Source organism: Anser brachyrhynchus (genome assembly GCF_964034855.1).
Source record: "Anser brachyrhynchus genome assembly, chromosome: 20".
NCBI classification, from domain to species: Eukaryota; Metazoa; Chordata; class Aves; order Anseriformes; family Anatidae; genus Anser; species Anser brachyrhynchus.
In genome coordinates this window covers 3,136,015-3,162,419 of record NC_137713.1, presented here as the reverse complement: position 1 = coordinate 3,162,419, position 26,405 = coordinate 3,136,015, and the positions used below count along the sequence as shown (strand labels likewise).

The window sequence follows — 26,405 nt, the reverse complement described above, 5'->3', positions numbered from 1 at the left end:
GAAGACTAGCAATCCTCGCTTCAAACATTTTTACTTGGGATTACTACAGAAAACAGAACTTCCCTCCAGAAGCACAAAATCTCCAACTAGCTCTGAATTTGCCAAAACCAGCATGAGTTGGACATCTCGAAAGAAAACTTTGTTTGCACTGGTCATGTTAAATCTGTCTGTGAGGGCAATCTGTGGTAAATGATGAAGCTACTGGCCTGCAATCAGCTCTCTTCTCACCAACAGGTAACACTGAGTCAACTGAAATCACCACAAGGAATAAATGTGAATAAATAAAAAGGCAAACAATATCTTAGTTTCTATTTTTAGCTTCCTAAAGTAAATGGAAATTATACAATTATTTTGAAGTAAATAAACACGTCAAAGAATTTGCTCTTGACAAGTTGCACATTAATACTGATTGAACAGTTCCTATAGGCAGCACTAGTCCTCAAGTGTTTTCTTCTAGACAGAAATTAAAGAGCTGTATGTGAAACAAAGAAAAACAGAAATCAGAGATTGATCTCTTTAACACATAGTTTCATCTTTAGGGTCTTACTGCTATCACATCTGCAATACAACATTTCATGTAAAATTCTGGAAGTCGAATAAACTTCCACCTGTTATTAGTATTAAGAGGCAATCCCTACGTATAACACTGAGCATCAGACAGAAGCAGATAAATTAAAAATCACTGCAGTTTGTAAAAGAGCACTGCTTGGGAAATAACCTTTTGAGCCACTGGAAAAATCCCGAGTTCAATCAACTTTATTTCCAGTACAAAAGCAATTTGATTTTTCCCATCAGAAATCAGATGAAGTAACTTAAGATTTGCCAGTGATGGGAATTTTTAACTTGTGGCATAAATAGAATCTCCTCATTATTTTCAGCTATGGCCATCTATATAAACATCCATTCTAAACACAATTCAGGAGAAAAAAAACTGTATTATGTAGTTATCCTGGGTACCTGACATTAAATTTAAATTTCCCCCCTTTTTATTAAAAAACCTACTTTAATTAAGCTGAAAACAACAATCAACCCACAAGAACCAACAGACTTGGCTCAAACTACAACTGTACAGTGAAATCTGATTTGAGCAAAGCCCAAACCATTTACATCACTGTGAGCCTCAGAAAGCTACAGCTATTTCTCTCTGCTCATCAACTGTTACTGAGAAATTAAAATACAGATGAAAACACAACTTTTTAGGTGGTTCTCATGCACTCAAAAAACATTTCCTAATGCATAATACTAATTAAAATTAAATAAATTGAAACACCTTGAAAAGAATTATCCTCACTACAAAGCATCCAGAAGATCGAAAGTTACTCCTGTAGCAACAGCCTCAGTGACAAAATAGTTCAGTATCTATTATTTCTTTTTTCTGAAATAGCAAGCATATTTGCGAAAGGTTTTGTCTCTAGACTTCCATGATCAATTTAAAACACTCATTACAGGAAACAGAGTGTGCCTAACAGGCAGGTTGTCTGGTGGTCTCCTGCAGCAGCAGATCAGAGCGAGGGGCAGCATCTTGCCCTTGCATTATAGCAAATACAAACCACACTTTATGAGAAATACTCTCTTTTCTTTCCCAGGTATACATCTAACTATCCAAAGAAATTTTACTGAGGACCTCCTCTAACTTTGACTCATACACCATGAACTTTCTTCTTCTGCAATTTAATCCAAATCTTTTTGAGGTTAAAGTGAATATTAATTCATAATATATCCAGAATGCAAGAAAGAAACAGGGTAGGAACTACAATTCAGAACAAGTCCTGCAATGGCATCTACCTCCTGCCCTGCCTCCTCTCCTTCCCTCCTTTGGTGATCCGGGAATAAATCTATGACACCACGGAGGAGGGAAAAAGAGAAGGTGAATGAATTATGTAAGACCCCAGATGAGAAAAATGGAGATGGAATAATTTCTGAATACAATGCTGGCTACCTAAAGCCTGATCCGAGACAGTTCTTAATTAGTGTTTTAGAAAACACTTGAAAAAATGAGGTTGCTGGAGTGAAACTGGCTCTTGCAGGGATGGTATGTTGCTCTCATTTATCCATGGCTCATTCCTGCTGACTTCTTTTTGGCAGCTGAAAATACATTCAGACTATCTGAGGACAGGTTCCAAAATTTTAGATCCCCTCTGTCAACAGCTAGGTGATCATCTCGTCTGCAATACCTAGATGGATTGGCTAACTTTCCTTTTCTGTTTTAGTATCAATGATAGTTTCTTGATGGGTATTCCAGGTACTACCGACATTCGTGTCTAGGTTGTAAACCTGGGTCTCTTAAATCAGGAAAGCACTATTTCAATCATCTCACTATGGCATAAGGTGAATCTATTCAATACAGGAAAAAAAAACAAGGGCAGCAGATACAATAAATAAAGGATTCCTTCTGGCCAGAAACCAAATACTGCCATGCACAAGACTAATCAGGGCATCTCTACTTCCCAGTGGCACAGCTAAGAACTAAGCAAAAGGCAGATCACTGGGGGTGCACAGGCAACGGGAGCTGGTACCTGCTGCACCACCGGCCTTCCGTGGGCCCGCGGCGCACACGCAGTCCTTCTTGAAACAGCTGCGGTTTAAAAGGTCACGGTGTAAAGTCATCCAATTAAAATAGTAATAGAAGAGTAAACATTAACTCACAATTTTTCCTTAGGTCTTTCTTACTTCCAGTTGCTATCATTTCTCCCAGAGTCGGCTGCACCTTACGAATCTGCAAGTTTATCTTGATTGAAAATCTTCGACTTCTCAGTTTTCAATGTAAGAAAACTCATGTCCTCCCATTCCAAAATGCCTACACCTAGCTCTCAAAACTCCCACGGTACCATGACTACAGCAATTATCTATTATCCATATTATTGCCACTACCGGGACAGAAGTACACTGAGACATGGTAAAGCTGTCCCAATAAAGGAAGCTCACTTTTTCACACTTCAACAAACACCAAGTTTTTGTAGCATGCAAAGAAGATGAAGATAAACTCCTGGTATAGACTGGCACACATTATCTACCTGATGGGCTCTTGCAAATATTCTGTATAGTCCCATTTGCTTAAGTTTCAAACATTTTTACCCAACCAGGGTTTCCAGAAAATGGAAACACGAAACACTTTTTAAAGAGGAACCGAGATAAACCTGTGACCAAAAAACCCACTGGGCAGATCCTGGAGAACTGTCAGTTGGCCCTGCTCCACGGGAAGGAAGGCAGACCGCTCTGTTCTTGACTGATGATAAGGATGCTTTGTTTAATTTTAGGGAAAGAACTTTCGTTTTCTGATTGGCGACCAGATCTCTATATTACATGACCGGGAAGCCAAAGTTTGGTTTTGCAAGTGATTTATCAAAACCAAGCCGCCTCTGTAGGATGACGGAAGGGAAAACAAGCACGCAATGGTCAACAGCAGTTTGTTAAAATGCAACTTAACTTCTGCGAGCACATCCTGTGCCACCCACCCATCCTGAACCAGCCCCAGAAGCACGGCAATGGGAGAGGCAATCTTGTAGGCTCAACAGCCTTTTAGGGAAAAGTTTGCTAATGGTTTGAAGCCAGTGTTGGAGGCAGCTTCCCAGCTCATCTGAGAGATGAAAATCAGGCCAACTCCAAGGACCATCTAGATCCTATACAGGAACAAGCTCCAAGAAAGGCAATACAAATAAAAATCCAGCAATACTGTCAAAAAGAGAGCATCAAGACAGGGAGATCAAACAACAAATTGCTTGCTGTGTTCTTGTTTCTTATCTCAGAGAAATCCTGGGGGATAACGCGCGTCCACTGCAAGTGCCACAGCAGGCATCTGCGTGCTGGCAATGCTGCTCCAGTTTGCCCTATAGAGCACAGACAGAGCTCTTTAATTGTGTTTATTGGCCTGGAATAGGACATCTAAGCAGAAACTGTAATATTTGGCACATAGTTCTCTGTATTCAAAGAGTTAAGCTATGTCCTATAAAGATAAAAATCTCCACTTTTATTATTTTGTAAGGCTGCCTAACAAATGAGGATCCAGCTGTAATTGTAACATTCCAAGCTCTGAAGGCGCCAAGTTTTACTAACTATAATTTAACTGGTCCAGTTGATGCAGTCCAAATTCTTGTTTGGATAATCAGCCTTTGTTTAAATATGTACAAAAAAAAAAGCATAGGCCAGCATTAGCCTCTAGGCATGTCATGTGAGCTTATTACCCCGAAGCTTGCAGTAGCAGACACTCATGCACAAGAGGAGGATTATTTTGCTAGTATTACTGTTACGGTAACATATAATCAGACCTTCTTCCCTCTGACCCCCCCACTCTTTTTCTCTTCTTTTTTTTTTCCCCTCCACAATTCACAAGTCTTCTTTCCAAGTTCAAATAAAGTTTAAAGGTGAAAAGGTCGAGAAAGTTTCATGACTGGCTGTTGAAAGAGGGAGAAATAACCAGGGTCTCCAAGTTTGCGTATACTAAAAGCTCAACAATTTTATATTTTGCTGCAATTCATAACTGTACAAATCCCTTTTGTTGGATCTGTTTGGACTGAAATTAAACACTTGTTAATAATTTATAACTTAATATAATTAGAAAATAATACTAACTGTCAAGCAACTATATTCAATACATAAAGCAACTTGAGTGGCTTATTAGCTTATTTGTCAAAGCAACAATTTCTATATATTTCAGCTCATTTCTACTGGGAAGAGCAGTTAAAGAGCCACCCAGCTTGCTTGGAAATCATTTATCCACCAGCTGGGAGCAATTCCCAAATTGCTGCACCTCACCCACATCCAACTGATGCTGGCTCGCTTTGAAAGCAGCTGAAAGCTGCCTCGGGAGGTGCGTGAGCAGCACGGGAGGGGGACGGCCGCAGCACCGCGCCGCTGCGCACACAGAGCTGCAGCCCACAGCAACGCGCTGCGCAGCGCTCGCTCCAAGTTTTGTATCTCAATGAAAGTAAATCGGTGTTTGGCCAACAAACTTTGGCCTGTCAAAAGGAGCCGTTTAAGAAACAGAAAGCTCTTCGTGCCTTATATATGCCAGTAATGCGCTGTAAAAGCACCAGGGCTGGGCACAAGGCTGCCTGCTGGTTCAGAAGGTGCTACCTTCTCCATTGCTAAACACAAACAAGAAATACTCTGTTGTTTTTTTTTGATTTCTCTTTTTTTTTATTATTATTATTTTTTCCTTTCTTTTTTTTTTTTTTTTTCCTGAGGAGTAAAACTGACTTCTAAACTGTCACTGTTTCCAGTTCTCCCAGAAAGCAGAGAGTGCTGCTGCTGACCATGCTGGGCAGTTTGGGTATTTGTATTTCCTAAGTACCAAAACGTTAAAATATTCCCCAAATACTTACAGGTCCCATAAATCATTAATGTTGTTGCAAGAAACCTACTATGTTAAGGTGAAACAAAGCAAATTCAACTGCGTATGTTGAGCCAGAACCTCACCTGATCCATGTAATCTCACTGCAGTCATGTCAATGTTCATCAGCTGGAGGATCTAGTCCATTCAAGATAGAAGTTGCTTCATAAATGTTCATAACAACTGATAAGCTAACAGCTATGATCCTGTGACACCAAAAATCACTTTTATCTTTTTTAAATCACTTTCCTGTACTTGTGGGCACCTATGCTAACTCTATTGTTGTTGCACATTAACGATGTCAGAAAATGTCAGATTTAAGTACATAAAACAAGAAAGTCCAGATTCCAAAATTAGTATCTGGTCTCAACTCAGCCAAGTGTGTCCAGATGCTGTGATTGTGTAAATTGATTTGAAGTCTGTGATGCCAGAACAACTTCCATTAGGTAGTGGTCTGCTCACTTGTTTTCATCTATCTACCTGATTTCATTTCTAATTTTGCTTACTAAGTAAGTCTCATCTTTTCATTCCTTTCAGCTCCTCCTCCTCCTCTTGATTTTGTTTTTGTGTCCCACTGCCTGCAAACTGAAAGCTGGGCACGTCTGGTCATAAAGCAGCCCCCCGAACGGCTTCCAGGAATCACCTCTTTTCCTCTTTACAGTTTCCCCTTCCTAAACCTACTCGGTTTTGTTGTCTTATTTTGCTTGTATTCATTATCCGTCTTTCTGAAATATTTCAAGGAAGGGGATTAAGACTTCACAAACTGTACATAATTTATTAGTATTTATTAAAAAATTAAAAAATGTTTCTTATGCCTCACTGAGAAATCAAATGGTACCTGCTGAGAAACCAGAAGATGATGGCCTTCTCGATAATTAGTGTAGGCCTAATTCTTCTTCCTTTAATTCTTTAATCATTAGTTAAGTATGAAAGGTTTCCTTTTAAGTGAATCTTCTAAAACACATGGAAAAAGATATGAATCGATAAAATTGATCTGTAACATATTTTTACTTGAGAAAGGATTACAGGATTGGATCTTAACATTATATACCTAAAGCCATTTCTTGTTCCACTGCCTTTATAGTTCCAAAAAAAATGTGCATTTTGGAGACAAAGGCCTTTATCCTCCTAAGTGCTGCAGATTTCATGCCAATCTCCCAATATAAAGCAGACTTCAGCCTTATACCCAAGAGAAATGGTTTCGGAAAGATTAGATTTTCCACCACAAAATAAAATCCTTGTGTGGTGAACCCTACCAGCTTCAACACTACCTTCCTCCTAAGTGCTTGTTCAACACAGAGAAACCCAGCCATCCTATGTCCTCTGTTCCAGAATGGAAGTGGTTTCGTCATTCCTCTGTTTTTGTGCCAGCCAATTTTTCCACGTATAAAATTTCCAGAATTGTCACATGTATCTATCTGAAACTAGGGAGGGATGGCAACCAAAATCTGTAGATTTATCCACTTTTTTCCTTATTCTGTATAATTTTGGAGTGCAGAAAACAGCACACACTGCTCTTACTGTACAAAATCCGTTCTCATTATGGTGTTACATAGATAAGACTAGTATGAATGATGATGAACAGAAAGAACATACCTGGATGTAAAAGCTCTTTTAAGCCAGCAAGGTATTTTTTAGAGTTGCTCATCAAAGCTGTGTGCTTGTAATAGGATGTTACAGGGTACTAATTTGCTAAGAATCTAGCAGCTCAACAAAGAAGAGAGGAAACTTTCTTTAACTGTCCATTGGTAGGAAGGTATTTTATCAATCATCCCCACGTTAGAAAACACAGATTTTCAGGATATTTCAAAATCCTTTGCCAGTAATCAGATAGGACATGCCAGGGAAGGAGAGAAATATAGACTTAATACAATGTAACTGCTGAGGATTAAATTTTAACACCACCAAAGCCACACAAAAAAGAACGAGTTCAAGAGTCAGAAGATTAAAACTGCATGTAGTCAGCTTGGGATTGGTATACCACAGATGGAAACTTTCCTGACAACACACAGTTTAAATTCTAGTTAGGCTATACTGTGATTAAATATTTTTACAATTTTTGAGTACATCCCTTTTTTTCCTACTGGCTACTGTAACACAAAAGACATCTCTTGCAAACATCTACTAAAAAAGTGCAAGTAAAAGCCATTTAGGTTTCCAGCAAAGACATAAAAGCGAAACAGCTAATGGACATCCAGGGTAGTCATTTCTGCAAAATCCATTAGTTACTGAAAGTTCTGGAGGGTTCAGTTTTTACAGTAAAACCTGTAAAAACTTGGTATCCAGTTTCTCTATTGGGACACCGAGGTGCGAAGATCCAAATGACGCTGGAACTGAATGTGTATATTTGAACCTTTTGAACTCCATCTGCCCTTCATAAATTACTTTACCACTAGCTTTAACACATTTCTAGCCTACTGTGCTGCAAAAATAAAGAATCATTAAAATAACTGAAAATGCAACTAACTTTGTAACACTTCCAGTGGAATTCGTCTTTGTTCTGAGAGATGCACACCTATAACAGAGCCGCAGAATAAGGAAAAGCTTCCAGATCCCCCAGTGAAATAACATCTGTCTTCACGCTATTGGAAACTAAGCACCAGAGCCCCCCTCCCCAAACTCAAAACCATTTAAAGTAAATGAAAATTGCACCGTACAGAAAAAAGACAGTTGCTCCTTTCCATCTGGAAACGCTGTCAAATGGAAGCAAATTCCACAAAATTCCCAACTGGTACAAGAACATAATTTTGCATCTCGCGTGCTCAACACAAGCAAGCAGCAGCGCTCTGCCCGACCTGCCATCACCGAACACATCTCCACATTTCTTCCGACAGCAGGACTAGGAGGTGACAGAGGAGAGCCATGGAGGCAGCTTGCCCTGCATCTCCAGCCCCAGCCCCAGCCGTCACACCTCACCCAGAAGATCCTGCGGGATCCCTCTGGCACCAAGGATCCTTTTGTGTCTCTGTGTGGGCACAGATAGCTTCTGGAGCTTCTCAAGCCCATGGGGATCTGCTCTGCTCCTCTTCGTATGAGGTGGGTCACGGATCTGTACCTAAAACCTGGTGCTGGGTACTTCACTAGCAGGTGAGAAGCCAACCCTCCCCTGAAGGCGGCTGGGGACACTGCTAATTTAATGGAACTCCTGTCCCAGGCAAGGGCAGATTGCTCTTTCTGCACTGGACCAAGAGGCCTGTGACAGTGGCTTCTAATCCGCACCAGCAGACAAACAAAAACTGCAGGATTTTAAGGCAGCTCCATCAGACAACCTAAATTTTCCTGGTGATGTGTAATTTACCTCATTTTATATGCTAAAAAGTAGTTTTAGGAGCATCATTGTCCTGACCCAGAACCGTAGGTTTGAACCTTCTGCAAAGGACTCTTGCCTTTCCCCTCTGCAACTCCAAAACCAAAATTTATCATCAGAAGCGGAACGGAAAAATAGGCCCTTGCACTTCTGATCACCTGTGCTGTGACAGCCCGGCCGTGTTTGGTGCTGCGTGGCCCCAGGGCAGCGCGGTGCTGAGCAGCCTGCCCAGGGCATGGCTCTCATCTCACCGGAGGAGCAGCAAGGAGGAGATCCGTGCCTTCTCTACAGGCAAGCGCTGAAATCGTTCACGTTTTAAAAATGAATCCACCGTAAAGACAACTGCCCCGAAGATCCTTAATAAAAACTGCCTGCGACTGAAAGAAGAGCTCACTCACGCGGGAAGGCTGGGGGACAGCAAAGCAGGGAACCCCGCTAACACCATCCCAGCTGCCGAAGCACGGCGTTAACGTCCTTCTGCTGGACATAACGCACACATGCACAGGGAGCAGGGTTCTCGTCATTATTTTTGAGACTGTCAGCATGTTTGTAGACAGTCAATCATAGGGATTTAGGAGAAAAACTATGACTTTATTTGAAGTCCGGGAAGAATGGGAAGGCTGGCTCGCAAATCAGACAGCACAGTGTCGTAAGCAAAACAATCTGCAAAAAAGATGTTGCTTTCTCCTACACCTTCCCTGCCTGCAGAGAGAGCTCAGCATTCAGAGCTGCGTGCCTGCCAAAGCCTCTGCACAGGAACTCTTCAGCTCCAGTCCTGCTTTCCTAAGGACTTTCTTTGCGTTCAGAAAAATCACCTCGTTTCGTTTCGATCTCAGGTTTCTCGCTTATAAAAGAGGGAACCACCCATCTTCCTCTCAGAGGAAAGCTATGAGAAATAATTGATGTCTTAATGTGTTTTCAAAGAGGTCAAACAGTATAAAAATACTTACTGCTTTTCTCTTTAGATCAAAATGTTATCATACTGTATCTGGACTCTGTATTTCAATTTCTTTTTAAAATATCTTGCTAAGCAGCAAAGGGACACAGTAGCTGCCATTTACAGGTCACCTCAGGTCTCCTGAGCTAAATACGCCCTGGGGTTTTAGCAAGACACAGGAATTCCAAAAGCAAAGCTGCCCCTAGTACATAAAGTGCCTCTGATTCACAGAATGACACAAATGTACAAGAAAAAAGGATCTCTGATTATTTTTTGTAATGGATGGCTTTTAGATGGGCAGAATACACTTACGCATTTCTTTAACCACCAAGCAGCAAGTGATTTTTAACAATGGGCTTGTGTGAAGTGCTACTTGCGTATCAAAAAGACTCGGAAAAAGAATTTCAGGGGTTGAGCTCTCACTGCGTTTTAAGTCCCGAACAAAGACCAAGATGCTGTAGCTGCACAAGCCTGTGCTCTTTCATATTGTGGGAAGGCAGCCCGGCGAAGCTGCCTGCGCTCTGAAACACAATGCTACCACGAGTTCTTAATACTTCAGACTACTAAAGTCATATGAAATCATTTGAATAAAATAAAACTCTTATTGCTTCCCGTAGGGAGGGAGCAGAAGAGCTGCTGCTCCATCCCTGGCTCAAGAGTGGACTCGCAAAGCACCAGAAGTGCAAGCGCTCACTCTGACTACGCTGCACGCGTTTTTCTACCTCTAAATCAGTCTGGGTCAAACTAGACCTGCCTGAATTTTTCCCACCTTTGCCATGTATGAAGAAAGAACCCAAAGATTTGTAGCTTTGCATTCCCTTTCCCAAGCTTAGATGGTTTTGTTTTCCTTGCTTCCCAGCTCAAAACCAAGCGTCTATCATTTACAGACCTCCAAGGTTTGCTAGAGAACTTTGCGAGGATCACTTTGGAAGGTGTTACCACGTTTCAGCCAGAGGGAGGCAGGTATAAGCCTTTAACAAAGTCCAACAACCAGAGTGGTCGTCAATATTTGTTTAAACGTATTACCAAATTAACCTGGAGGGTTTCAAACAACTCCAGTATCTCACTGTCATACATAGGATTTGCAGTCATTACAGCTCATAAGATAGAAAGTTCCTCACTTTCTGATATAAAGCAAACAATAGACAAGAAACCAACCCGAATCATACCAACAGCACCCCCCAACCCAAATACACAAAATTTAGCAATTTCCGAAATCAAAGGCACGCAGAGCCAAGTTTTTATCGCTCAGAACTCTTCGGTTCTGGAACTGCAAGCAGCAGCAATAGGTAAACACAGGCTGAGCTCATCCAAGAGCTACGGTTTCATCTGCTGGGCACCTCACCGAACAGCAGAGCTCAGCCCTGCCTGATGCAAGCCTGAAGTCATAACATTACATAATGCGTAACAAAACGGTAAATTACAGGAAGGCAAATCTAATGCTTTTAGGAGCCCGGTGATATTCCAGCACACATTGCACATACAAAAAAAGGTAGCATAAATTAATTAAATATTTATTTTTTCTCTTATGCCATTTTTTAAAATATATTTTGTTTCACTAGTTGATAACCTTAGAGGCAGAAAAAAAAGCATGCTGCTGGTGAAGTACGAGATCACACCAAAAGAGCTAAGGTTTTTAGATGAAACAAGAAGCTGATTACACATGCACCGAGTATACCAGTCACTAAGCGTTTCTGGATTGCAGGGATAAGATACTCTCTTTGCTTATTACTGCCTTCTTGATCCAAAGAGATTTAAGCAACTGTTTTCAATTAGATGTTTTTAAGCTAGTAAAACTACATCCATAAAGACATATTTATAGAACAACTTAAAACTAGAAGAATTAAAATGACTACAAAACTGATGAATTCCATTCCCCCATCCCCCAGAATCATTTACTGACCATTAACGAGCAAAAAGCACTGCAATTTTAAGAATTAATCCACTGTCGCAAAATTAAATCAGATACACTAGTAGGGATAATGACAAACTGGTGGCTCCAGCGTTGTCAGTTTGCGGGTGATACAAGTTCAAGTCGTCTGTGCTAGTGGCCACTCTGTTGGAACAAACATGAACATAAAAGGTAACATTAAAAGTGCAGCAGCACCAACTGGAATCAATTCTGTCACTGAGGACACAGGCTTGTAAAAAGTGGCAGAGGGTAAGCACTGCATTTTCTAAATTATCTGACTGGTTCCAAGACTGCCGGACCTCCGTGCACGGAAACAAAGGAAGACAAAGAGAGGAAAGCAAACAAAAGAGAGACGATCTCCTTCCCTTCCCTCTGAATTCCTGAACGCGAGAGTCCAGCAGTGTGGCTTTGCCACACATGACCGCTTTCATCTCCGATAAACTATGATGAATGTTCTGAGATTTACAGAAACAAAACTGAGCTTTGATAGTTTTCATCTGACAGTGGCTTAAACGAAATGTGCCCCCAGACCTCTGCAGCATGTGACCACAGATATTTGCAGGAGGAGGCTCCCACGGGAGCCGGTGACGGGGAGCGGGGCACAGGCTGCTCGCACCCTCTCCTCACCTGTCAGAGCCGAAGCACCGCAAGCAAGTCCCTACCACCTCCCGGCTCTGCTCTGCACCTGGCTGCCCCACGTGGAGGGGCACGGGGCAAGGAGAGCCGCAAAGCAGGCGGGGGAGCAGGGGCAGCCTGCAGCCACCACCCAGCCCTGCCTCCTCTGGCTGCAAAACCCAGCTGAGGAAGCTCGAGTCCAGCCGGCATCCTCAATTTCAACTCCCCTACGCGTTTCTACAAGCCCAATTTGTTCCTATCTAAGCACATCATCACGGAAACGCTTACAAATACGTGAACAGTGGACTGACTTTCAGATCCAAATACCTCATTTTAACATACATATTTTATACACTTCATACCCTGCAGAATCAGGCTGTAAATACAAATGGGTATCGCAAAGCAGGAACCGCGTCTCGCCGCCTTCTGCCCCCGCTCTCTGCCCCCGAGATGCGCCGGGTCAGCCCGTGGCTGAGGCACGAGGCCTGGCAGGAAAGCGAGAGACGCATTTGCTTTTCTGTTTTTTAATTAAGACCCCACAGTTCACATTTGCTTCACGTGCTGAAGAAGCACAGGCTACGTAAGGAAATTTTAGAAATTATTTTAAGTGAATTAACTTAAGAGTTCCAGGGTCTAGTTTAAGGGAAGTTCTTCAACCCTGAAGCCAGGACGCGCTGGTCTTTGGCTTCGCAGTACCTGTGCCCAGACACGCAGGACAAAAATACATTTGTTTTACATCTGTGTCCTGCACGTCCTGACAGACCAGCAGAAGCCAGGAGCTGGCAGCTGAAACCTTCCTGCCGAGGCCCCGGACCCAGGCAGCGCTGCCAGCGCCTGCAGCCCGGCGTGACCAGAGCTCGGACAGGGACAACGCTGGGTACCGCTGACAGGAGGACGCCCAGATACTGCCCCTTCTCAGCAGCGAGACGGGAAAGCAAGGAGAGACAGCGAGAATCCAAGCAGTGCCACAACCAGACAACTACACGCTGCTGTCTGTGCCACGAGGCTGGAGCACCGGGAGGCCGTGCCGATGCCACTGCCACCCACATGGGCCCTGGGCAGACCGGGACGCGCTGACTGAAGTCACGTAACGCACCCAGCTGAAGACACACCTACACTGAATTCACCCTTCAGAACAAACGTGGCTCTGACTGCCAATTGGTTTTGACCTTCTTAACACGTTAAGAAACAAGGTTGAGAATATTTTTGTTAAGGGGAAACTCGGTCATGGCAAGGCTGCTCGAGCGCCTTTATTCACACAGGTGTCTTTCTGCATGGTAGAGGATGGCTCCTGTAAGCGAATGTTACAGGACAAAGCCAAACACAAAGCTTCATACAATTATATCCAAATTGGCAGAACAAACCCATAAAACAGAAGCGAACATAAAAGCAAGTCAAATAACACGAACGGTGAAGCACTAAACAATTTTGCCTAAGGCGCAACGCTAATGCAAGAGTAACTTCAAAGCATCAACTGAACCAACAGAGGTGACAAACAACGCGCGCAGTAATAGGCTTGGAGCAGCACTTGCTCCTGCTTCATCCCCTCGTCACGATCAAACCCCACAGAGAGAATTCCCAGAGCACCGCCACCACCCCGCAGCGCAGCACGGCTGCACCGCCAGCCCCACTGCACGTGGGGAGGGGACGGGGATGGGGACGGGGACAGGGACGGGGACGGGACACAGGCACCGAGGGAGCAGCACGGGCAGTCTGTTAACAGCTCGGAGGCTGCTGACACACCAGGTACACCCAGCCTCAACGGGAACTCTGCTCCCGGGTCCTTGAGGAGCAGGCACGAATCCATCCAAGCCGGGGGCAGTAGAGGCTGTACAGGGACAGAAGGTATGAAGGGTAGAAAGCTTCATTCTAAGGTGACTAGAAAGCTCTCCCACTTGAAACACCCTGTCAAACACTGCTAGTCCGATAGCTGCAAACAGGAGCCTAGGGAACCTGAGGAATTACTGATCTGGTAACGCCTTTCTGAATTTAACATAGATAATCCCCAAACAAGTTCCGCTCTCGATCATATTTTAAAATACATTTTTTATCATTTTATACATATTTATATATGTTTATACAAGTACATAAATTAGATTACAGCATTTTGGCTGTAAGTTTCTTCAAATAAACTAGGCTGTGATATTATACTAAGGGAAGCCCACCACATCAGAAGCTGCCCCCCCCCCCCTTTTTTTTTTTACCCTAATTGTAATATATAACGAACCTCTTCCCCAGTAAGCTGACTCAGGGAAAAGCCCCTGTGAAAGACATGAGCTACTGATGAATTATTTTCATTAATTAAGTTAGAGAAACAAAAACCACAGGAGTGGTTTTCAGTGCTGCAGCTCACAGCAGAAGCCGCAAGCTGGAAGGCAGGAAGGAGCGTGAAGTCAGAACTCCTCTGCTCCGTTTATCTGGGGGACGAAATTCCAGGAATAAGGGAGTTTTCCCTTTCCCCTAACCTACAGATCTGGTCCTCGGAACAGCTGCTTTGGACTTAATAAAACACCGCAGAAGTCACTGCCTTTACTATAAAAAAAAAAGAAATAAGGGCTGTTAAGCAGCAGTAGCTTTGTAACGCACTGCTATGTAAGCATTTCAGCTTGCCGTCGGGTTTGCTGAAAGCACAGCAGACGGAAGAATAGAGCAAAGAAACGCATTTAATCTTGGCAAGTTTAAAAGACCCTCAGACTTTCCTTTTTAAGTTTTACTAGCCACGAGATTCAAGTTTTACTTCGCACTGCGGATTTCAGCCCGAGGACCCTGCGAGTCGCCAGACCTGGCACAGCCGCGTGCTGCCGTGCACGAACTGCCTGCGACACCTCCCGTGGCACGGCCCCGCGCCGCGCCGCAGGGGCACGCTCCCATCGCGGGCAATCACGCCACGCTCGGTGGGGTTGCTGGTGCTGGGGATTTCTTCCTAGAAACATGCAGTAGATGGAGCAATTCATAAGATTTTCATAAAACTGTGGGCTTCTCTTATTTAAGCCAGAATCCTCTTTCAGCAGAGGTGCTTTTTACTCTGATCCCAATTTCCAGCCTGCCTCTTGCTCCGGCCATTGGCTCTTCTGTTTGCCCACTCGGCTGGGCAGGTCTTGTTTTACCCAAACTTGCTTGCCTTTTACGGCAAGAACTAAAATATCTTTAACGTGCACACACAACGAAGGGAAGCTCATTCAACAGTTAGGACGTGCTTTTTCATGCCGTGTTGGTTGCTGTGAAGTTTAGCTTCTGTTAAAAAGGATGGGAAGAAAAGAAAACAGGAAAATGGATATTTTTCTTACAGCCTAGATTTCAAGTGTATATATTTTGGGTAAAATTTTCTTTTTGTGACACAGAATAGATGCACTTTTGGGGGACTGTTATATCTTTCAGTGTGTTTTCCACCAAGAATGCAAAAAGAAACTCTTCTGAAGAAGAACTCATGGAAACTGGTAAATTCAAGACACAAGCCCCCATTGAAAACCTATAATTTTTTAATTAAATTTACATGTCAGTGGATCTTTTGAGCTTCATCTGTATGTTTTTTATAATGTATGTTTCCAATGCTCTTTCCCATGGGTATTAAGCTCTGCTTCTAAACTGGGATTACTCAACTTGAAGTGTGATAAAGGGCACATTATAGTTATATTAAGCAAAACAGGGAGGAGAAAGCTTTTCCATAGTCCAAAGAGAGCTGTGCTCAGAGCCTCATTTCTGGTAACAAGCAGAGCAAAGCAAGCAGTCAGCTAGAAACTGCTGCTATCAAATTAACGCTTTGTCTCGAGAAACAGTGGTATGTTTTGGTGGTTTTTTTTTAATTCTTTTTTGTTTATTTTCTGGTAAGAAAAAAAATAAAAGGTCGTTTTCATCAAAATGATCAACTCTGGGATGTCATCAGAAACATGTTGTGAGCAAGAAATAGAGAAGCAAGCTCTTTGTGCTGTACTCCAGCGCAAGCAGCTGTTGGATTCCTCTTTGCGGGAGCAGAGGAGGGGTTTCCGAACGCAGCTGGGTTACCGGCTCCTGCCGCCGCTCTTCCCAGCGGTTTCACAACCATGTTGTTATTCCTCGCAGCTCACACGAAGGATGTAGGAACTTGCTTAACTCGTACAGTCTCCACAGTGCCCGGCCCAAATAAGAAGTACTTGTCAACAGCGCTGCAGCCACATAAACAAGCGGCAGCTGGATGGGAAAGGAGGGCATGTCAGCTCCGAGCGCCAGAAAAGGTTTTTCACGGCAGCTATTTGCAACCCTCCAAGGAGCTACAGAGGCTGCCCATTAAAACCCTGTTAAAACACTTCTGATGTTGTCAGCAGTGGAGAGCTGAAATAGCACAGTGATCACTGAGATGCTATCTGCCTCAAGCAGTTCAGTGGTACTGTCAATAATATGAGCAGGAAGGTACAAGATGAGCAACAACCTAATTCCTACATCAAAATTTTATAAACTCCCTGAGCTGGTAAACACTAGGGATGTGGGCGAACACAGGACGGCCAAGAAACCACCCAGAAAAGATGACCTTTGGTCTGGAATCTCTCCCAAAAGCTTTGAACCTTTAGCTTAATTTACCTTTGGAAGGCAAGGCAGTGCAGAGACAATGCGAAAGCAGGAGGAATGGCAAGGCCTCCCCAACCGAATGCTCGTAACCTGCTTCCCAGCCTTGCACAAAGGTGACAAACCCACATCTCGAAGCCTGACAATAAACCGCACCAAGGTTTTTGGTATAAACACTTCCAAATCCCATCCGCAGCCATGTTGTTTCTCGAGAGGAGTTGCTGCTTCTCCTCCAGCAGGGGTGCCCTGCTTGGAAGCAGGGCTGCCATGTGCCAGGGCCCCAACACTGTGAGCAGAGACAGCAGCCCCATTTCCTTCTCTGCTGCCCTGTGCTCGTGAGTAAGAGCTGCTCACAGTGAGTAATGGTGAGAGAAACAGGGCCAAGGTGAAGAGTTATTTATAATACAGTAGCCAATGAGTAAGTGCTTAGCTATGAATTTACTGCTCTGGCTACAATTTCATGAGAAAATGAACAGAGCCAGCTTTTGGTATTCCAGTTTTAAAAGCTATACACCCACTAAAAACTAGTAAAAATAATTTGGGAAGGATTGGGGGAGCTATTTATAGAAGCAGCTAGGACAGAAATCATGTGCATCTCAGCTAAATGCAATATAATCATGGATGCTTTAGTTTCTTAGTCCTCAGAATTGCTAGGGAAGTTGGTGAAACTCTGAGACTGATCGTCTTAAACCAGTATCAGATGCTCCCCCATCTTTATGCAATAATTATCCACTGCAGAGAGCCAAAAGACGGAGCTCGCTGGAAATGAAGCAAAGAATTAGACCGTCATCTGTTCAGCAGTCCTGGGTTTGGAGGTCAGAATATCCATCTACTTTTTAATATGAAGTGACTGTACTAGCTGTCTTACAGACCAAGTTTCTGTCAGGTGTACCCCGGATTTGCAGAAGATCCACAGAATGTATAGAATAATTTAAAATTGTTTCTATCTGCCCACATGGAGGCAAAGGTTATTTCTAGAAACGCATTACTTTCACCCAAAGTAGTAATAATATATTTGGGCATGTAAATGGGTAATAATATATTTGGGCATATAAAAAATCTGACCAGAAGAACAACAGGACAACATGATCAAGTTCACCCCCTCTGAATTTCCCACTCAGAAACGATCGTTTCCCAGCTCGCCCTGCAGAATAACTGGCCTTTCTCCAGCCCCCACATTACAGGTCATGACTTACTGGTGCAACTCTGGCTTCTGCTGAGGACCTGCGTATTGACTGGAGCTTGGATGGCATGACACAGCAAGAGACTCTGGCTCGCCATTGTGTATTTGAAGGCTTGTTATAGAAAATGACTATTTCTACTTCAGCCGGCCTTTTACCCCGCAAGGACAAATGGCTCAGAATCATTTGTGATAGAAGCGGACACTTGGAAAATAAGACATAATTCTACAGGACCGCAATTTATTTCTGAATTGTCAAAACAGAAAGGATGATTTCTTATGAAATTTTTAAAACTAACTGCTAGTTTTACTGTGTACTGTGCTTCCAGTTTGGAGAGTCCAAGGGGTATATTTTCACCTTGACGCACGAAGAGCTGTACGCGAAACTATGCTCTTCAATTTTTCTTCGGGGACTTGCTGTTAGCCACATTATTTCAGTGCTGCTGAGCTCCTCGCAGCTGGCCTAACTTCCCCCGATAGACAATCGGAGGCACCCAGCTCAGGGAGAGCATCTGAAAGCCTAATTAGGCACTCCTGCAAAGCCTGAGTACCCGTGCACTGCGACGTGCCTTCTGATTTTAGAAAGCTGTCTTTCCCCCCTCCTTATCTAAAGAAAAGTTAAGAGCAATTCAGAGTCAGAAAGAAGGAATACAAAGTCAGGACAGTCTTACTTGCCCGGGTCTCACGAGCCTGAAGTTAAATACCTGCCTTTGCACAACATTTCCCTTCTATTATTAGTTAAATATTGTGGCAGCGCGCAACCAGAGCACGAAGAATAAAACTACAACAATTTGAGATGAGTGTAACTTTTACAAGAGTCAGGTATCCCTTACAACCCAGACAGTCAATAACCCGGCACAAATTAACTCTGGCAAATAATAGGTGTGCTGACCCTAAATTCATGAGGCAATAAAACCTACCAACAGCCCGTTGCTTTTAAATACTCAGGCACTTCTCAAAGACAATATAGTTTTTGTTTGTGAGCAAGAAGACCATTAATTAGGAAAGCTTTTAAAAAAGTTTTTAGTGTCATTAGCAAATGCTAATAGCAAAATAAATTGACTTACAACATCTGACACCAAGTTCGGAAGAAGAAAGACATAAAAAACCCCAAAGCTGTCTAACCAGTACGTGTCCCGAGGACTGCACCCCACAGGCCCACTTCCCCGCAGACCTCCATAACCACAAGAACAAAATTAAATTTCCTCCCTTTCTTATTTCATTTTGTGTTAGAGACGCATAGCTGTGAACGCAGATCTGTCGTACGGTGGAGTCGCAGCAATATAATTTGAACCAACTACGTTCATCTCTTCAGCTCCACAACAGGGAAAATCCGCTCGAAACCACCAAGCAGCAATCCGCTCTTCCAAACCTGTTTTCTTTCTGAGACCTGGTTAACAACAGCAGAGCTCAGGTGAAGTTATTCCTCAAAAGCTGTCCTATGGTAGGCTCTAGTCTGAATTCCTTTTTCTTTAAGGAAAACACATTTCCTGGTGATTTTGAGAGTCTTTGAAAGTGCAGCTTTTTAAAATCACACGCCATGAAGAAGTGGCTCAAAATATTTTACAGGTTCTGAAGGAAACCCTCTCTGCCCTTCCCCTGGAATGCCTGCTAAGAGACACCGCAATTAGCCTGGCAAAAAATCATTACGTACTAAGGAGTGCATATAATGAAATTGTCAACCATCTACAGGATTATGAAATATTTATATTTCCCTCATATTAAAATAATTTAGTAAAAGTCACACAGCACAGCAAATCCATGGGCACGTTACTGAGAGGGAGTCAGGACAGGTTCAGCACAGAGCTCTCAAAACCAATGGCAACAAGAGCAGGCTGCAAGCAAGGTGTCTGTATGGCCATAAAACCATGCAGTGACAGAACAGCATTTTCTGGTTTTTAGAAAGAAAGAAAATGCAAAATTTAAAATTTAGAAAGGAAGCTATACAGAAACTAAGATGAAATACTAATAACATATATCAAATTTGGGGAAACGAACTGAGACAATTAAAATGCACTTGTAACTGTAACTGCTCGGTAAATCAAATCCATGTTCTTGGGTAGACTGCCTAATTTAAGCGAAGATGTACTTTCCTCTTAGCATTTGCTTCAAGCTCTCCTTCTATGAGAAGTCAAGTAATTAACTTGCCAGGGGAAGAAATTTTCCTCTTCAATACCTTTACATTTGTGTAAAGCAAAATTACACAAAATGCTGATGTAAGCCCCAAAGGGAAAAGGCTGTGGCTGCGGAGCACGCACTCGCCTAGACCACCTTAAATCCGCCCCCGTGCCGCCGCCTGGCTCCAGAGCTGGATGCCCCCGTGCTGCAGCAGGGCCCAGCGCCTGCCTGCTGGGATGAAGTTTATTCACAGGAAATATGAAGAGAAAATTCACGCTCAGCTGCTTAATGAGAACTGACATTGCATCTCCAGAGAGAGAGAAACTTTGGATGTCAGGCAGGTTAGCATAGGGCAAGCAGACGGTCAATAAAATATTCAATAAAGTACTCTGATATGATAGATCTAATATTGTGGAAAAAGCCAGAAGTCCTTTTTTTTGATAAGAAAACAAGTTTAAAACGGTGGTTAAAATGGTCTATACAACATTAACCTCCTAAAACTTGAAGACAATTGCGACTGGTTTTTGAAAAGGTGGAAACAAATGAAAGGCTCACGCAAGGCAAGATCTGCTTTTGCAGACATGTGGAGCAGGTAGTTTCGAACAAGTACACCTACTGTTTTTTATAAAATCTCCCTCAAACCATTTCGCAATTAATTAAAAATAAATAAATAAATAAAATAAAGAGCCTGTACTGATTGCACTAAGCACAAGGAGCTGAGGGATCCCAGCCTGGCTCCACGGGCTGCGCACTCGGGACCGGGGCTGCTCCGCGGGCACCGGGGTCACCAGGGGCGGATCCCTCCTCTGCGACCCCATCGAACCTGCTGCTCCTTTTTTCAGGCAGGATTCCCTGTAGGCTTCCTCTCCGAGCAAGGTTTTCATGACAGTTCTTTCATGTCCTGCTTTGGTGACTTCTTAAACGTTCCCCCCACTGCAACAGATTGAAGTGCTTGGTAAGAAAACCCTGGAGGGATAAGGAAAGCAACAGGCCATATGCAGTGAATCCCTGCAATCATTCTAATGAAGCTAAATCTTTGAGTTTACATAAAAGGAAAATTAAATCAAGCACTGGAGTGGATTGGAAAGAAATACACCAGGAGATGGATAAAGTTAATCACACTTAGTTGAGGCTGACGCTGACCTACTCGGGCTCGCCTTGGAGAGCCCTGGTGCTTGCTCCGAGTTTTATCCGCACGGGAGCACAGGTGTGTGCAGAGCTGCCTGCGCTGAAACCCTCTGCAGCACTGGAGGCTTGCAGACTGCAGGGAAAGCACCGCGTCAGCCCCACAGCATCACTATTCAACATCACGACGGAAAGGTGAGAAAGGAGAACTGCGAACACAGCTCGGGGCTCCTGAAGCCTGGCCCTGGCCTTTAACCAGGTCGTAGTGTGTTAGATTAATACCTGAGGGATGAAATCCCTCACCTCACTACAATAACAAAGGCAGAACTTCACTGTCACATTGCCTCGTGCCACTCTTTCGGAGGCCAGGTGGGACCCAAGCGGGGTTCCACGGGGTCAGGAGCTCCTGGCCCCATGGCTGCATCTCGCCCAGCACCACAGCAGCCCCCGTTTCATTCAGCCATTCTAATGTGGCATCTGTTACAATTTTTGTCTCCTAAAATATAACTGTGTGCTCTACCAAACCATACGCGGTGTTTTGACACGAACCCACAGCAACGTCTCAGAGGACGGGGAGAGCTACGGGCCCTCGGACAAGCGGGTGGCATGCAGCAGCGCTCCCACGAGGGCCGAACAGCTGGCGCTCGCCGGCTGCCGTGGCTTTTGGAGGACACATCCAGTCCACGAGCCACAGGTTGGCTGTCTTAGTTCTAGCTGACATTCATTATTTAAAGGCCTGAGTTGTATTTTTTAAAATGTTTACTTCCATACAGTGCTGAAGCAAATTTAGCCCTTTAACTCCTTCTGCTTTAACTGGTACCAGCTACACAGTCTCCTGATGAAGGAGCAAAAGATTAGGATATGAATCTGTCAAGTTTGGAATATTTTTTTCTCTATAGCTCTGTTAAATGACTGAAGACAATAATGCTTCAGTATTTTCTGAGAATAGCTCATTTGTTCTTTATTTCAGTGCTACAGAAAAGATTATTTGCAACTATTCACTTCCTTACAAAATATTCAGATTCTTCAATGAAAAGAGTTTCCCACATTGTGTAGCCACCCACACAGCTACATTTGAAAGTGAATGAAAAGCTGTGCTTGATGATGCAGAATATGTTAACCTCTTACAGTTCCCCAGCCCTGGTGAGACACTTTTCTTCTCCATCGGCACACAGAGAAGTGTTGAACACAAGCTAGATTTTGTTGACTGAGTACAAATAAAGACAACAAAAGCGTCAGATGAGTTTGACTGAAGCTATTTCTGAAGACTGTAATCTGTGTCTAAAGTTGTTTCATTTCTGACCAACTGAAAAAAAATTAAGCTGGCTACGAATTAATTATAATGTACAACAGATCATAATCAGCAATGGGATATGAAACATTTTCCCTTGTACTTTAAGCTACTGGTGTCAGCTTTGACCAGTTCAAACGTAATCAGCAGTCCTCGCTGCTTCATGAGCAGTTAGTGGTCTGTGGGAAGCAGCCTGGTGGTTTAAGTCCACTCCCTCATCATACGTACCAGCACCGTCATAATTAGCACTCACAATACCTGTCTCGATGCAGACCAGGGATACCGGCTGGCAGACACGAAGCTCAGTGGGCATGAACCAAATCACTGAATGAACACTGCTTCCAATCTATGTCTTTCAGTACAGCACTAGCAAACTTAAAACTCAGCGATGTATTTTGAAGGGAAGGGCCCAGCCCCCATTTGCTGTTGACCTTGGGGTGAGCAGTGCCTGAGAAATGAACAGCAAAACCTCCTTCTCGTTAACTCATATTTAAACGCCTTTAAACCTGAAATACAATTCTGACCTTGTCCTCTCTTGAATGAGCACGGTTTCTCCATTAGTGTGAACCTGCCCACAGCGTTGGCTCCTGCAGATTCCTGAACATCCAGAGCCCCACCACGTGCCTGCCGGGCAGCTGGCAGCAGGCAAGGAGCCCGGTGGCCCCCCTGCAAGCAGGGTACAATTACGGGCAGCACGGCGCTCACACCACGGGAGCACACCAAACTGCCCCATGTGCAGCTTGACTAAAGCACTGCAACTGCACCGTCGCCTTGCAAGTCCTTCCTAAGCACGAGGCACAGCTCGGTCGTCAGCTCTTTAAAACTCCAGCACCTCTTCCCTGTTTTCCTCGTTTCACACATCTCTGCAATGTGAATCCCAACGAGGCGTGCGAGGCTCAGGCCAACATACCACTTCTCCCTTCCCGTCATTCCGTGTCTCTGCGAAATCTGATTCTTCCACCTCTCCCTCCCCTTCGGCCCCTGAGATGCAGCAGCCGCGTTAGCACAGCCCCATGCTCCCGCCAGCGCTCACATCCGCACTGCGGCCACGTTGCGACTCGGCTCCTTTAAGAGGTCACCAAAAGAGACGTTCGTACATTGAAGAATCAGGGAAAAAAAGCAGAAAGAAAGAGTTGCTCTTCTTTGAGAGCTGGCTGGAATGGAGAGCTATCTTCATAAATAGACAGGAAACAGAAAAGACTAATGTTGGGCAGATGACAGATCCCTGAATTCAGTTAACTGGCCTTCAAGATATGAACTGTTCTATTAAACATAGAGGCATTATGTTGGTCATCCACTTTAAGCCCAAGAGTGATTAAAATGCTGGCAGAAAATAAAAACTGGCTATTGAAGAGCTTGCCCTGAGGTCCTAATTTCAAATCAAATTTTACAGCGCCGCACAGGAACAATGGCAGCCCAGTACTCCAAGTCTTCTTTTTGTCACTTTGTACAAAGAAACCCCCTCAAACTCTCTCAAAGAACAATGGCCCCTCTAGATTCACAACTACGCCAAGAATGGGCTCAAACCATACAAAAACACATTTTAAAAATACATTTTACACTGCCCTTGACATTTGAGATAAATAGAAGCCAATGCATTGAAATTCCAAGTATTTTTTATATCCTTTCACAATGTGAATTTTTTATTTTCCCCAGTCTACTTGATCTTTGACATTCTGGCCTCTGCTAAAGAAGGACACAGCACAGCAGTCAAAGAAATTAATTATGCAGATAATTGCATTTTATTAAAATGATTACTGTAGCAGAGAGCTCAACAAATGACAGCTACACGAACCTGGCCCCCAGAAGAAATCATGAGGACACAGTTCATTTTTAATTGAAAAACTTCTCAGCTATTAACATTTAATTATCTGTTACTGATATATGGCACTAGTTTAATTAGCATTTTTCTATACGTCAGGTTTGCCTTTCGGTAAAAACACTTCCAAAAAGTTCTGCTGAGCTGCCTCCGACTCCCTGTTTCTCCAGTATGAGTTTGTTTGAATTTGGCAGCCTGGATACAGACAGTTGTTTCCTAGTGAACAGCACACAAGACCATATGTTTCAACATTTAAGCAATTTAGAATCAGAGGTATAATTCTGAGTGTCCTTAGCAGAAATTGTATGTTAAATACCCAAAGGATCTGAGCTGTACAAGAGATACAGCCTTTTTTAGCACTTTTCCCATAGCAACAAAACCACTCTACGCTACTTATATCATATACTCGAACCACAAGCACGCTGAGAGCGTTGGTGAGCCGACTGAAGTCTGCAGCCAGCCGTTTCAAGGGCTGCTGTGTTTTTAACTGCAAGGGACGAAGGTGGATATCGTTCCCCCTTTCTCCTCCCCACACCTCTCTCCCTGCAGGCAGGACTCAGCCAGAACTGCCTCTGAAGCACACCTATGGTCAGGACTCGCACCTGGTTTCTTGGTGTGCAGACATCTGTTTTGTAAGAAGACACTCACCAACAGCTTCTGTTGCCAACTAAAAGCAAGACCAAGCATGCCACTTGTGTTGCTCTCTCCATTTCTGGGATGATTAACATCACCAGCGTCATGGGTTCAAGCCAAGCTGCAGCCAAGGTATGTCCTCCAAGGGCACTGGCATGGCACGTCACGCCCTTGTGCTGGTGCGTCCGCTCTGTTTTTCCTGGCATAAGGTCAGACAACCACCAAACTACACGAGAACATTTTAAAGGCAGGTTCAAAGAGAAAAGGAAAACCCCAAACGCTGAGAGAAGAAGAAACGCAAGTCCCTAGCTACATCCCTGAATCTTAGTATGTTTTATCTTCACTGTTTAAATCACAATATCTGCAATAAAATCAGAATGAAAATGATCTGAAACTGAAATTTAGTGATATTTCTTTCTTAGGATAGGCACATAACAAGAAATCCAGCAGTTTATCAAATACTCACAAGCATTACGTATCAGTGAAATGTTGTTTTTACATTCTTCTAGAGAGAAGAACATCCAAGTATTTGGGGCTTCCAAATCAAGTCCCGCTTGGCCTCCTTACCTGATTGTTCCACTTCTCCTGAACGGGACCTGAACAGAGCAAAACGCCTACTTGACACTGGAGAAGCCTTCTGCAAAAAGTGCTTAAAGCTCTATAGAGACACCTACAAGTTTAAGGAAATCACTTAACAAATCAGAGAATCCTCAGCACACACAGAAGTGCGCACCTATATTTAATCACTGCACATTTCTGCACTCTGTCACCTGCACAGAAGCCTTGCCAAGACAAACTGCGAGAGAAGCAGCACGCTTCAGCAACACCAGGAAGCCCACATAGAAGCCACTTTTCAAAGTTTGCTTGTTCAAGATGAAATATGCAATGCTTACCAGCAGCTTCAATATAAACACGCTCATCTCCCCTCATTTTAAGACAAATTCAAAAAATCCAGAGCAAGTTACAGGGAGAACTTAACAGTTTGCATTCACAGCACAGGCACAACAGGCTTGTTCATGAAAGCAGTGGACCTAACTGTGATCTCTGTGAAGTCCTAGTTACTTTTCTAGAAACCGAACACGTGGCAGCAGTTCCTGTTCATAAGCAGATGGACTTGAGACTCACTTGCCACTTTCACACCTGCACTGCACCAGACAGAAGATGCTCTAACATGATGGGTGCCACAGGCATCTGCAGACCCCTTCTCTTTTACCACATTTCTGGCCATTCTGTCCTCTAAGACAGTCACTTACTATTCAACTGTTCACACCATCGCTTTACAGAAATTGAAACAGCAAATAGTTGTGTTTTTCTGTGTTTTTTTTTTTTTTTTTTTTTTTTCAGAGCAGGAATATGCCATGCAGGATGCAAGACTGTCACACTGTCCCTGCTGCTGGCAGCCAGGAACTGGTAATGCTCACACTGCTGTAAGCCTGTGTGCTGCTGCTAGGGACTCAAGATTAAAAAAAAAAAAAGTTAATTTTCCATCCCATATTAAGAAAACTGAAGAGATACAGTATTCAAAAACATTTGCCAACAGTTTCCATTAAAATACTGCCATTAAGTAACAAATACTAAATTACTAGATATAAAATATGTT

The 26,405-nt window shown here is 43.5% G+C and overlaps 1 protein-coding gene across 16 annotated transcripts in view; it reads right to left on the bottom strand.

The window, feature by feature from the left end:
- Positions 1–26,405, bottom strand: part of BCAS3 (BCAS3 microtubule associated cell migration factor) — a 357,411-nt gene that overhangs the window by 98,228 nt on the left and 232,778 nt on the right. The window contains exon 24 of one of the 16 annotated variants that reach the window (XM_080563575.1): positions 993–11,629. The exons of 14 other annotated variants lie outside the window; for them this stretch is intronic. In XM_080563575.1, coding sequence (XP_080419701.1) covers positions 11,604–11,629 — 26 coding nt within the window. In that variant the 3' untranslated portion in view covers positions 993–11,603. One more of the 16 variants, XM_080563573.1, reaches the window with a different exon arrangement.